The sequence below is a fragment of the Phacochoerus africanus genome, chromosome 2, assembly GCF_016906955.1.
Source record: "Phacochoerus africanus isolate WHEZ1 chromosome 2, ROS_Pafr_v1, whole genome shotgun sequence".
Lineage (NCBI taxonomy): Eukaryota > Metazoa > Chordata > Mammalia > Artiodactyla > Suidae > Phacochoerus > Phacochoerus africanus.
Window position 1 is genome coordinate 168,894,380 of NC_062545.1, and position 13,371 is coordinate 168,907,750.

The window sequence follows — 13,371 nt, forward strand, 5'->3', positions numbered from 1 at the left end:
AAGGCCAAGATTTTTCTGCCCTATTTACAGGTGGAACAGTTGAAACTGCAGAGTATGTTTGACTTGAGAAACAGAAGCCCACCAGTGTTACTATAAATAATCAAGAGGTTATGCAAAGAATCGCAGAGAAACTGCTCAGTTTCTATCTCTCTGGGACCACATGGTCGCTTCTCTCTGCTTCTATCTGTGATCCCCTCTGCCTCTCTGCAGATTGTCTCTTGCTGCGTCTTTATCAGCATCCTTGACTAATAATGGCTGCACCCAGGCTCTGTATCCTTTCAGCCCAGGCTTCAGCATCTCGTCAGTCTCTGCCCTTTAGCTCACCGTCTTTCAGGAGAGACTCGAGGCCTCCCAGCTGAGTTTCCCTCTGCTCAAGTGTCCATCCTGGGTGGGCAGCAGAGTGAGGAACAGGGCATGTGCTACAAACAGAAGCACTGGAGCTGAAGGCCCTCTGAAGGGTATAGGAAGGGAAGCAGAAATAGGCTTTTAATTCGGCCCTTGCTAAAAGCTGCTCAATGTATGGTCATCGGGGCCTGGCTAGACCATAGCAGTAATGACCTGCCAGTAATAATAGTTGCCAAGGTCTTCAGAGACTTCTTGGAGAAAACCTTCCCAGAGGCGCAGAGGAAATGGTCTCTGTTCTCTCTAACCACACCCTGCCCCCTACCTCCCGGCCTCAGTCAGGCTCTGCCCATGCTCCTGGCTAGGAAGCACCTCACTAGGCAGATCTCGGAAAGCCTGGCATTGGAGGAGGAGGGCAGCGGGGGCTTCTGCTGGCCCTGCCCACCCAGCCACGGCCCTCGGTCCCCTCTGCAGGTGCGGATCTGGGAAATCCCCGAGGGCGGGCTGAAGCGGAACATGACGGAAGCTCTCCTGGAGCTGCACGGGCACAGCCGGCGTGTGGGGCTGGTGGAGTGGCACCCCACCACCAACAACATCCTGTTCAGTGCCGGCTATGACTACAAGGTGGGCAGCTAGTGGGCACTGTGGCCAGAACCAACTCATCAGGGAGGCGGCGGGAGAGAGAAGGGCATCTTTGGGGGCCTGTAGGGAGCACTATTACTTTGCCCAGCCTGTTAAGCAATCTTATCACACCCATTCATTCTCCCATTCATTCATTTATTCACTCAACACTTACGGCTGAGCATCTTCTGGGGCCCAAACAGGCTGCAGGCATCCTACTGCCTTATCTGGCACTGATACACTGGAGAAGAATGCCCACTGCTTGCCCACACTTTCCACCTGATCACTTCCTAACCAAGATGTGGCCACTGCCCTCCTAGTAGGAAAAAGAAGCTGATGGAGGGGAGAGAATAGAGTCCATCCCTACCCCCAGGCATGCCCTCAAAAGAGGTGTGACATTCACTGGAACCTGGTCAGGAGCCCTCACCCTTCTTGCCAAAAGCAAATACTGAGCTTGGGCTGGGATCTACCCAAGGCTAGCAGTGGATTACACATCCACAACAGGGACGCATCAGCCTCTGTTACAGAACCCACCATCACCGTCCTGCATCCCAGCACGTCCGACCCTGCATGGGGTATCTTTCCCAGGGTCATGGGGTACAGGTGGGGACAGCCGCCTGTGCCAGCAGCTGCAGGGCTAAGCCCACCTCCTGCATGACCACCCTCCCAGGTCCTCATCTGGAACCTGGACGTGGGTGAGCCAGTGAAGATGATAGACTGCCACTCGGATGTGATTCTCTGCATGTCCTTCAACACCGACGGCAGCCTGCTCACCACCACCTGCAAGGACAAGAAACTGCGCGTGATCGAGCCCCGCTCCGGCCGCGTTCTGCAGGTGAAGTCCCACATCTTTTTCCAGGGGAAGGAAACGTATTAGGGCCTGGGGCTCTGCTTTCAGCCAGTCCTTGCGGGGAAGGCTGTGCCGGCTCCCCTCTCTGGGCACCAGCCTGTCTGTTCTGGGCCCTTCTCAGCTCGAAGGAGTCCTGCCTTCTTCTGGGTGGGGAGGGGCCTATCTTTCTTGTCCCCACTTCTTGCACCTTTCTTGTCCCCACTGACTCCACCTTTCTCCCCGGATGGGATTCTTCTGCCTGCTCTGGGAGCCAAACTGGTGACCCCCTTCAGTGTATAAATCCCTGGATGCTGACCAAGCCCCATCACGGGCACAGAAGGAGGGGACTTAGGACACGCTGCCCAGCCACCAACATGGGACGAGCTGGTAGAAGGGCTCAAGGTGCCAACCCCAGGGATGGCTCCAAGTGGGGAGGTGGATGGTGAACTTGGCTCCAGTATTGGTCTTTGACTTTGGGTCTTAAATCTGAGGAAGGGGTGAGATGCCTTTGGAAGTAAGAAGTTGACATTTCTTGACCACCTACTGAGTGCCAGTCATGGGGCTAGATGGGATGGAAAATTTGAATGAAATCTAAGTTTACCTCCTAACTCGAGAAAGATTGATGCCTTGCCTGACTGTATTTATCTTGGGAAAATCCAATACTGCAGGACCAGAAAGTCATCTACTATGCCTACAAATAATAATCACTATGATTATTTGTATTAGCCACCATTTACTCAGAGCTCACTGTGTGACATGCACTGTGCCAAGGGCTCCATATGGTCACCTCATTTATCCCTCATGCCGGTCCCCTAAGGTGGGTACTGTCCCTCTTCCCATTTCCCACCTGGGAACGCTGCACCCTGGAGAGGAGCAGACTTGAAACTCAATACAGGAGGAGCTAGAATTCAAAGCCAGCCAGTTGTGACCCCAGAGCCAGGCTGAGCAGGAAAGATGTAAGAGAGCAGAGACCCCCCACCTCCCTCTCACAGAAATGCCCTGGGAGGATGAGGGAACCTTCAGGTTCCACTTTTGGGGCAGAACTTGGAACTAAAATCCAGAGCAGGTGATGCCATCCTGGGTCTTTGCACTGCTCCACCAGCCTCTGGTTCCTCCCTGACGCTGACTCATCCTGGCCCAGGACTGCCAAATGTTAGGAGGAAAAGGAGGTGTCATGAGCCCAGAGGCAGGAGAGGAGGCAGAGGATGGCCCTTGTGAAGTGAGTCACCCAACAGCCAAGCAGCATGAGGCCCCATCCTCCTGAGCTTCAGGCTCCTCATCCTCAGGGAGTCTCTCCAGTGGGTATCATTGGGGCTTAAAGAAGCCTTGATGAGAACAGCTGGCAGCCACCTGCCTAGTCCTTGTTAGCTCCCCTCTTCCCCACCCCCCACCTGCTCTGGGATGTGACAGAGAGGCTTGGTTTCCTGGACCCAGGGCTCTAGTGCTCCACAGCACCTGTTTTCCGTGGCTGCCATACCAAATTACTGCAAATGGGGTGCCTTACAAGAACAGAAATGGGTCCTCTCACGGTTCTGGCCGGAATCCGACATCAAGGTGTCAGCTGGGTGGCCTCCCTCTGGTGGCTTTAGGAGAGAACCCTTCCCTGAACTTTCCAGCTTCTGGTGGCTCCTTGGCTTGCGGCCCCACCACTCCGATCTTTGCCTTTCTCTTCTAAATCAGGACACTCATGATGACACTTAAGGCCCCTGTGGATAATCCAGGGGAATCGCCCAATCTCAAGCTCCTTTACCTAAAATCGCATCTGCAAGGACTGTTTTCCAAGTAAGAAAACCTTCACAGGTTCCAGGGGTTAGGACATGGACGTAACTCCGGGGACCACCAGGCAGCCTGTCCCAGGACCCTAATGTCTGGGGTCTGGCTCACAGCTCTCTGTCCCTGCCAGGAGGCCAACTGCAAAAACCACAGAGTGAACCGGGTAGTCTTCCTGGGAAACATGAAGCGGCTTCTCACAACGGGGGTCTCCAGGTGGAACACGAGACAGATTGCCCTCTGGGACCAGGTCAGCCACAGGGAGGCCGGTGGGGGGGCGGGGGGGTGACACCAAAGGGTTGTAGCTCCAGGGGCCTTGCTGGGATCAGGGAGGTGAGGTGCCCTCCTGCCTGGATATGGGCTGATCCTGGCCCCCTCCCCGCAGGAGGACCTGTCCATGCCCTTGATCGAGGAAGAAATCGATGGGCTTTCTGGCCTCCTGTTCCCCTTCTACGATGCTGACACCCACATGCTCTACCTGGCTGGAAAGGTAGTCAAAGGTGGGGGAGGGACAGGGCAGCCTGTGGGAGACCCCTGCCCCCACTGGGCCCCCGCTCCTGCCCTACCCCCCAAGAAGAGCCAGCCGAACCTCTGGCCTTCCTCTCACCCACCTCAAGTCTCACCCTCTTCTGTCAAAACGTGCCCTCAAATCGGATGCTCATTCTACTGAAGTGCCAATGAGAGTTCCTTCAGAGGCAGGTGGGGTGGGGTTTTACGTGGGAATAAGTATCAGAGCCTGGAGTGCAAGGGATGGTTCGTAGGGATGGAATTTGAGGCACCTGCCAAGAGATCTTGTTTGTCAGAAGGGCATCACCCCACCACCCCAGCAAGTCCCCCGTGGCAGGCCCCCTGGGGCCCAGGGGCCAGGTCTCCGAGGGGGACTTTGACCCCCTTGGAGGCACAGCAGAGGCTCTTTCCACCAGCACACAGGACCAGGGCCTACTGAGCCTGGCCCTTCCCCTCTGCCTTTTTCACCTGCCTCTCCCCCGCCCTCAGGGAGACGGAAACATCCGGTACTACGAGATCAGCACCGAGAAGCCCTACCTGAGTTACCTCATGGAGTTCCGCTCCCCAGCCCCGCAGAAAGGCCTAGGTAAGGGGGCCAGAGCTGCCGGGGCTGTTAGGTGTGAAGGAGAGACTGGGATTAGGCTCTTGGGTCACCCCCCACCCCCTTAGATGGACAAACAGACTCAGAGAACCACAGCTCATGGACCAGTCAGCACAGAGCCGACAGGTGCTGCCCTGTTGAGGGTCAGCCTGTCCCTCTTCAGCCAGCCGGTCCCCGCCCCTTGACCGGCTCCTTCAGTCCACAGTGCTGGGAATCCTCAGCTGTCTCTGGTCAGCAGCCTGCAGGGTATGCCCGGGACAGTCATTCCTACTAGCGGGGGATGGGGCAGCCGAAGCCCACCGTGGATGTGACATGGCAGGAGGGTGTTCAGTAACTAAGCCATAACGGGGTCCACACCCAGCCCCTTCCTGAAGCCCCTGGGAAGCCAGGGCCCCCGGTCCCCTTGATCAGCTCTGTCCTTGCCTGAGAAAACAGAAGGAGGTGTACCCCTGGCCACATCCCCAGGCTCCCCAGGTTCTCTGGCAAATCCCAGAGAGGGCTCCAGGACGAGTGTGGTGAGTACCTTCCTCACACCGGGCGCTCTCCCAGCACTAAAGTCCTGCAGTGCAGTCTTCGTGCCCATTGACTAACACTGGCAGTGCTTCCGGTGCAGCAGTCCCCCATTTAGGGTCCACATCACCCAGTGGAGGACATCTTTTCAGGGGCTCTGTTCCTTCCTCTCCTTAGAACTTGAGTCTGGCTTTATCCCCCTGAGGAGCTGGTGTTATGACAGGGCCCAAGGGCCAGCTTGAGAGACCTCAGGGCTGGAGGGGTCCAAGGGAGGCTCAGATATGCCTGAGGTCCTAGTGACCATCCCCTTGACTTCACCCTTCCCCAGGGCTCTGTCATCCCCATTTCCCTCACTGTCACCCTGTCCTCAAATAGTGTAACAAGCAACCTGGACTTTGGAGTCCAAACTAGGTTTATTTTCTTTTTGCTTTTTTTTTTTAGGGTCACACCACAGCGTATGGAAGTTCCCACTCTAGAGTCGAATCGGAGCTGCAGCTGCCAGCCACAGCCACAGCAACTCAGGGTCCAAGTGGCATCTGCGACCTGCACCACAGCTCAGGGCAACGTGGCACCCTTGACCCACTGAGTGAGGCCAGGTTTCGAACCTGCATCCTCATGGATACTAGTTAGATTCATTTCTGCTGTGCCACAACAGGAATTCCTAGGTTTATTTTCTGATTCAACTGTGTCTTAATGCCTCTGAGCCTCAGTTTCCTTGTCTGTAAAATGGGGATAATCAAACCTACCTTGAAGGGTTGTCTAAAGCTTAGAGATCATGTATATGAAACACCTGGCAAAGTACCTGGCTCCTCCTGCTCCTTCATGTAGTCATTCAACAAACATTTTCTGGGTACCATCTGTATGCCAGACCCTGGACCAGTCTAAGGCTATGGTGATAAATAAAACAGAACACAGCCTCACTCACATCCCACTGAGAAGCAGACAAACAATAAACAAGTAAGGAAAATATTGGATGGTAGTAAGTTCTAAAAAGAGAGTCAAATAGGGTAATAGAACAGAGAGTGATGGGGGCAGTTTTAGACCAGGTGGTTGTGGGAAGCCTCACTATGGAGATGACATTTTAAACTAAGATCCAAAAGGCAGGAAGGGGGAAGAGTAGTGCCAGCAGAAAGAACAGTTAGTGCAAAGGCCCTGAGGCCAGAATGAGCTGGACACGATCTAGGAGCAGAAGGGAGGTCTGTGTGACTAAGCTTAGAGTAGACTCTGGAACATGTGGAAGATGAGGCAAGTGTTGGGAGATTAAGTTGGAGATATGGGCAGGGGCCAGATGCCATGTGATGCCTTAGACAGGGTATACTAGAATTCTCCAGAGAAACAACCAAGTATATTTATCTAAGGGGATTTGTGAGGCCTTGGCTTACATGACTATGGAGGCTGAGACATCTCACAGTCTGCCCTCTGCGAGCTGGAGCCCCGGGGGACCAATGGTATAATTCAGTTCAAGTCTGAAGGCCTGAGACTCCGGAGCTGATGGTGTGAATCTCAGTCCTAGGTCAGGAGATGAGATGAAATGTCCCAGCTCAAGCAGAGAGGCAGGAAAAGGGGACAAATTCCTTCTTTCTCCACCTTCTGTTCTATTCAGGGCCTCAATGGATAGGACGATGCCCCCCACACATACACCAGGGAGGGCCGTCCCCTTTACAGAGCCCACTGACACATAACTAGCCATCACACAGGGAAGGAGGTGGGGTTAGACTGGGAACTTATTGTAGGGTGGGTGGGTAGGTGGGAGATGGGACAGTGTGTGTGACCTGAAAGGTTAAAGGTTATTCTGGCTTCTATAGGGAGAGTGGATTTGGGAGAATGGTGTTTGAAAGAGTAGGAGGGAGGCAGAGAGACCAGTTAGGAGGCCTTTGTGGTCTTCTAGGCAAGAGAGGATGGTAACTAGGGGGTTGGCATGGTGATAAGGAGCTGAGGATGGGTCCAGGGCATGCCTGAAAAGTCGAGTTCACAGGACCTGGGGGGAGCGGGGGGGGACCGAGCACAACTGTTTCTCTTTGTCCTCCTCACTCAAGACTGCTCCTGAGCATTTGCCACAAGCCAGGCCCTTTCCACAGTTTCCAAGTGGCTATGTAACTCACCCCTGGCAGGTCCCATAGTGCCCAAGTGGCAGAGCCAGGACCCGAACCTAAGTGTGCTGGCTTCAAATCCCACTTGGTATCATGACACCGCTTCCCTCCAGCTCCTGGAATTCCCTTGTCTGGAGGAGCAGCCTTCCATTCCAGCCAAGGAGAGGTAGAACCTTAACTCATCTTCACATCCTGGAGAAAGAAACTAACGTTATCTGCACTCATCACTTCGGAGCAGTTAACAAGCATCTTCACACTCAGTCCTCCGACACTCTCATGCGGGGCTGCTCCTGGCTTCCTCTAAGCAACCAGGAAAGCTGAAGCTCAGACAGGCAAGGACTCCCAGTCAGAAAGAGGGGGAGTCTGCCCCACCCTCAAAGCCTGTGTTCCTAACACACACTGCACTGCTCCCCCAGCAGATACAGCTGTTGGAGACGTTGTGGCTAGTGCCCATGCACACGTACATGCGCGCGCCATGCACACCTGTCGGTCTTAGAAGATGCATGATGGGACTGCAGTCTCGGGCTGCATTTAAACCTCTGGGTGCACGGGGATAACCTTCTCCCTCCTTTCTCTCTGAGGACTGGGGACACAGAGGCTTCGGGGCACCAGCTCATTCAGAAGGCAGTGGGCCCTGTGGCTTTTACCATCAAACACTCTGTGCCCTGGGGCAAGCCCCTTCCACTCTGACCCTCGGGAATCTCATCTCTAAAAAGGGTGGGTTGGGAGTTCCCTCGTGGCCTAGCAGTTAGGGATCTGGCGTTGTCACTGCTGTGGCTACTGTGGCTCAAGTCAGTGCTGTGGTGCAGTTTCGGTCCCTGGCCTGGGAACTGCTCTATGCTGCTGGTGCAGCCAAAAAAAATAAATAAATTTAAAAAAATAAAAAGACTGGATTAGATTCAACTAGTTCTGCAGCCGCTTCCAGTTCTCAAAGGCCCTGATTCTATAGCATACACCTTAGTGAGGCAGGTCTGGCCCATGGGGCTTATTTGAGAAATTACTCCCTGGAGACAGAGCCTGACTCAAGAGGCCCCAGGCCCACCTCCTGTCCTCCACATGGGTCATTGCCTCTGAACCTAGTGCTCTCCACCTGTGCCTTTCACCTGGCCAAGGTCATCCGGAAGGAGGGGCTCCGAGGGGGCAGATCCCCGGGTCCCCACGCAGCCGCGTGTGTGCCTGTCCGCAGGGGTCATGCCCAAGCATGGGCTGGATGTGTCTGCCTGCGAGGTGTTCCGATTCTACAAGCTGGTGACTCTCAAGGGCCTGATTGAGCCCATCTCCATGATCGTGCCCCGGAGGGTGAGTGGTGCCCGGCTGGCTCCAAAGGGCCTCTGGCATTGAAGCCTAGCTTCCTCACCCTTGACCGTAACCATGGAGGAGCCGGGAAGAAGGAACACTTTTCCTGTGGATTGCTTGTCTTTAGGCCCAACCGGGGGTGGTGGAGGGGGACCACTCCAAGGTGAGGGCAGTTCGGCTTGCTGAGGAAGGCAAGGTGGGAATTCCCAGTGGGAGACACTGAGAGCAAAGGCGTGGAGACAGGAGAGCAAGGAGCATATGTGGTGGGAGGTCAGCAAAGAGGAGGACCTGACTGGGGAGCAGGGGGATTTTCTCAGCAGCCCCCCATCTGTCCTCTCTTCTGCTCCCCCTGCTGCAGTCGGATTCCTACCAGGAAGACATTTACCCCATGACGCCAGGCACGGAGCCAGCTCTGACCCCCGATGAATGGCTGGGAGGCATCAACCGAGGTACCACAAGGGGTGGGCTTCCCAGAAGAGGCCAGGGGACAGCAAGCTTGGCCTTCGGTCTAGCCCACCCCCTTCCGCTTGCCTGTCCTCCTCGTTGAACTTGGCCTCACTCTCGGGCGTGGTGTAGATGAGAGTCTCCATCACTTGACATCCAATCGAATTGTCAGTGAGAACCCACCCCTTGCCTCTCTTAGATCCCGTGCTGATGTCTTTGAAGGAAGGCTATAAGAAGTCCTCCAAAATGGTATTCAAGGCGCCCATCAAAGAAAAGAAGAGCGTTGTGGTCAACGGAATAGATTTATTAGAAAATGTCCCACCCAGGACAGAGAATGAGGTAAGGAATATAAGTTATTACCTCCACACACCCTGGCAGAGCGAGACCTTTGCATTTCAATTATGGGCTTCAGGCCTTTCAGCCAGGTCTGTTCAGAGGCATTTTTCTTTCTGTGACAAATACCATAAGTAGCCCACTGTTGGCCTCTGCTGCCTCTGACCCCAATAAATAAACGTTGAGCTAGGATAGGGATATTGATGCCCCTCCCCCTCCCCTCAAAGCTGCTACCCTGGAGTTACGTGCCCCCTCATGAATCCATTTCAGAATGTCTCTGTCGTCTGGTGTTACGGGAGTTATAAATTCCCAACGCGCAGGGGAAAACTGGCCTCGTGCATTACAGCACCGCCTTCCTCCCTGCATGGCAGGGGTCTGATGATTTCCTGTTTTTGCGGAAGAGGCTGAGTGTTTATGAAAGTACTCTTTGTACCATTTGGAGAGGGAGCCACTCACGTGGGGGCAACCAGAGCTGGGCCTTGTCCACGCCCCCCGGAGGCCTCTCCTTCCAGCCACACCCTCAATCCTGGCGCCAGCACAGTGCCCCACACAGCCAGGATTCAGGGAATGCCCACCGCGTGCCAGGCCCCGGGCTGGATGCAGCTGAAGTGGAGATGGCTGCAGGGACCCAACCTGCCTTTGAAGCCTGGCTCTCCCGCATCCTGGCTGTGCCGCAACAGGTTTCCCAGTCTCCCTGAGTCCGTTTCCTGATGGTGAAATGGGGATATGAACCGCTGGGAGCATTAAAGAGATAATCCCGTCTTGGACACCCTCCACTCCTGCTCCCAGGAAGTGCACAAAGAGGCCGACTGTATTCGCTCTCAATTACCATGTAACAAACCACCCCCAGACTGAGTGACCTAAACCACGAGCATTTATTACCTCGTAGTGTCCATGGGGGCCTGCGGCTCTGTCTGTCACGAGGGTGTGACCTGTCAGCAGTCACACCTGAAGACTCACCTGTGGCAGGATCTGCTTCCAGGTTTGCTCCTATGCTTGCTGGTGAGACTTATCTCCTCCCAGATTGTTGACTGAGGGTCACAGTCCCTCAAGGGCCAGAGGCCTCCCTCAGGTCCTTGCCACTTGGACTCTCCACAGGGCAGCTCACAACGTGGCGAATGAGGAAGAGAGGGTTTTTTATAAACTCACCTTGCAGGTGACAGACTGTCATGTCTGCCATCTTCTGTTCATTTGAGGCCAGTCACTAGGTCCGGCTACCCTTGATGGGAGGGGATAGCATGGGGCCATCTTAGAGGCTTCCCGTCATACCAACTTAAGATTCTCTCTGCTATTCATGAAAATAAGACCATTCCTGACCTCTGGGAAGTCACAGTCTTAAAGAGAACACTGACAGGTGAATTGATCATTGCTGTAAAATATGTTTATGCATCCTTATAGAGGGATGTTCAGATTTCTAAAGCTGGATGAGACCCTGTGATGAGTGGGGTTTGCTTCAGCATAATTGCCCAGGAGGCTGGTACAGGGGAACCACGTAGGTGCAGGGAAGAAGCAAGGGCGGTCCCATGGGATTTGCTGAAGCCGGATGATGAGTACTTGGAGGTTCATGGCACTGTTCTTTCAACTTCTGCATATGTTTGGTCGTTTCCAAAAATTTTTGCATGTGTTTGGTATTTTCCAAAAAAAAAAAAAAATTTACAAGGACCCTGAGAAGGTAGACATATCTGAATTGCTCTGATAGCTCAGGGCCATTACAGGAGCCTAAAGACAGGGGTGAACATCAGTGACAGGGAGTAAAATTTAGCTATCCTCTTGTCTGTCTAAATTAGAATGGAGGACCCAGAGAAACATTTTAAAGGGTCTCACACAGACAACGCAGACACCATGGTCTCTCTACACTACAGCTTATATACTTTCCTCATTGGGAAAAATAAATTTGCTCAGAGCCTGGTGTTACCCAGAAATCTAATCATCACAAAAGATTGGCAGCAACCAGTTAGGAGATGGGGCTGTGAATGGTAAACGCACTGGTCCAAGTATAAAAGGACAAGGGGTAGCTTGACCCGGGAGGAGACAAGCTCTTGGTCTCTATATGTTCACTAAAAATCACTGAACTGACACTCTGTTTTTGAGAAAAATATATGGAATGTGAATTATACCTCAGAAAAGCTGTTTTTAAAACAAAAGCTAATCAAAAAAGTATGCAAAGAAAATTGGAGAACGTGGAAGGCCCAGGAGTGTGTAGAGTCATTTAGGGCAGGGCAAACAGCACAGCATCCCTCTAAACAGATGTAACCAGGACCGTTTTGTTGGTTAATTTTGTGTGTGTGTGTGTGTGTGTGTGTTTAAGGCTGCACCCGTAGCATATGGAGGTTCCTAGGCTAGGGGTCGAATCGGAGCTGTAGCCGCCAGCCTACACCACAGCCACAGCAATGCCAGATCCGAGCTGCATCTGCGACCTACACCACAGCTCACGGCAATGCCGGATCCTTTACCCACTGAGCAAGGCCAGGGATCAAACCCGCAACCTCATGGTTCCTACTTGGATTCGTCAACCACTGAGCCATGACGGGAACTCCTAATTTTTTTTTTAAAGCTAGTTAAAGGAAAGAAGCACAAACATGGTACATACGTTCTTTCTTTCTTTTTTTTTTTTTTGCTTTGTTTTAGGGCCACACCTGTGGCATATGGAGGTTCCCAGGCTAGGGGTCAAATCAGAGCTGTAGCCACTGGCCTACTCCATAGCCACAGCAGCACCAGATTCAAGCTGACTCTGCGACCTACACCACAGCTCATGGTAACACCAGATCCATAACCCACTGATTGAGGCCAGGGATTGAACCCGCAATCTCATGGTTCCTAGTTGGATTCATTTCTGCTGCACCATGATGGGAACTCCTTCTTTTTTTTTTGGACAGGTATGCAATAGATTTATTAAGATAGGACGCTTGTGAGGGATACAAGCAGGCAGGCAAGGAGGCTCTGCTCCAAGGATTAGGTGGGCTACATTTTTTAATCCAAGGGAAGTGGGGATGGGGGGGGGTAGATTACCTTCTTCCTCATAATTCCAGTCGACGTCAGACATACATCACTAGCTCTTCCTTTGACGAAAATGATATATACATTCTTTAAACAATTTATTTTCACTAAATGTATGAAACATATACATTCATTCAAAACACATTTTGAAAAGGACCAAAACCTTTTTTTGAGGAGATCCCATTTGGGATGGGATCCACTATGTCTTTGTCAGATAAAGCATTCTGTAACTTCAGCTTCTAAATTCAGTTTCTTTTAGGTGGAACAAGAGCTAAAATTAATCTGAAAACAAAGCCCTAGGTTTTTTTTCAAAGTTTTCTCCAGTTTTTTGTTTTGGTTTGGTTTTTTGTCTGTGCCAGCAGCATATGAAATTTCCTCAGGCTAGGGATTGAACCCGTGCCAGATCCTTAACCTGCTGTGCCACAATGGAACTCCCTCCAGCTTTTTTTCTTTTTATCACTGCACTCGCCACATATGGAAGTTCCCAGGCTAGGGATTGAACTGGAGCTGCAGCTGAGGCTAGGCCACAGTCATAGTAACACCAGATCCAAGCCACGTCTGTGACCTATGCCATGGCTTGCGGCAATGCCGGATCCTTAACCCACTGAGTGAAGCCAGGGATCAAACCCACATCCTTACAGACACTATGTCAGGTTCTTAAACCCACTGAGGCAAAACAGGAACTCCATCCCTCCAGTTCTGTTTTGTTTTTTGTTTTTTTTTTTAAGCAAAGTTTACTGAGGTGTAATTTACCTACAGTAGAATTCATTCTTTGCAGTGTACTGTTCCACGAGTTTTGACATACGCATACAGCCATGTAACCACTGCCGCACAATCAAGATATAGTATATTCTCCAGTCTTTTTGATGGGTATGTCATCCACATCTAATTCAGTAGCAACTTTTTTAGCATCCCCTTCATCAAGATTCTCTAATGCATTCATCTTGTTTTTATAGAAACAGCAGCTCTCCTTTGGTATTCCCATTTCATCAGCTTATGTCATATTTAATTGAATTATGCAGTTATAAAAA

At 52.3% G+C, this 13,371-nt stretch overlaps 1 protein-coding gene across 5 annotated transcripts in view; it reads left to right on the forward strand.

The window, feature by feature from the left end:
* CORO2B (coronin 2B) overlaps positions 1-13,371 on the forward strand; it is a 143,805-nt gene that overhangs the window by 127,596 nt on the left and 2,838 nt on the right. For all 5 annotated transcript variants that reach the window (XM_047767168.1, XM_047767164.1, XM_047767166.1 and 2 more), the window contains 8 exons: positions 817-966; positions 1,634-1,798; positions 3,696-3,812; positions 3,948-4,052; positions 4,559-4,655; positions 8,457-8,569; positions 8,925-9,015; positions 9,210-9,349. In XM_047767168.1, the coding sequence (XP_047623124.1) occupies positions 817-966; positions 1,634-1,798; positions 3,696-3,812; positions 3,948-4,052; positions 4,559-4,655; positions 8,457-8,569; positions 8,925-9,015; positions 9,210-9,349 (978 nt within the window). The remainder of the gene's footprint in view (positions 1-816; positions 967-1,633; positions 1,799-3,695; positions 3,813-3,947; positions 4,053-4,558; positions 4,656-8,456; positions 8,570-8,924; positions 9,016-9,209; positions 9,350-13,371) is intronic.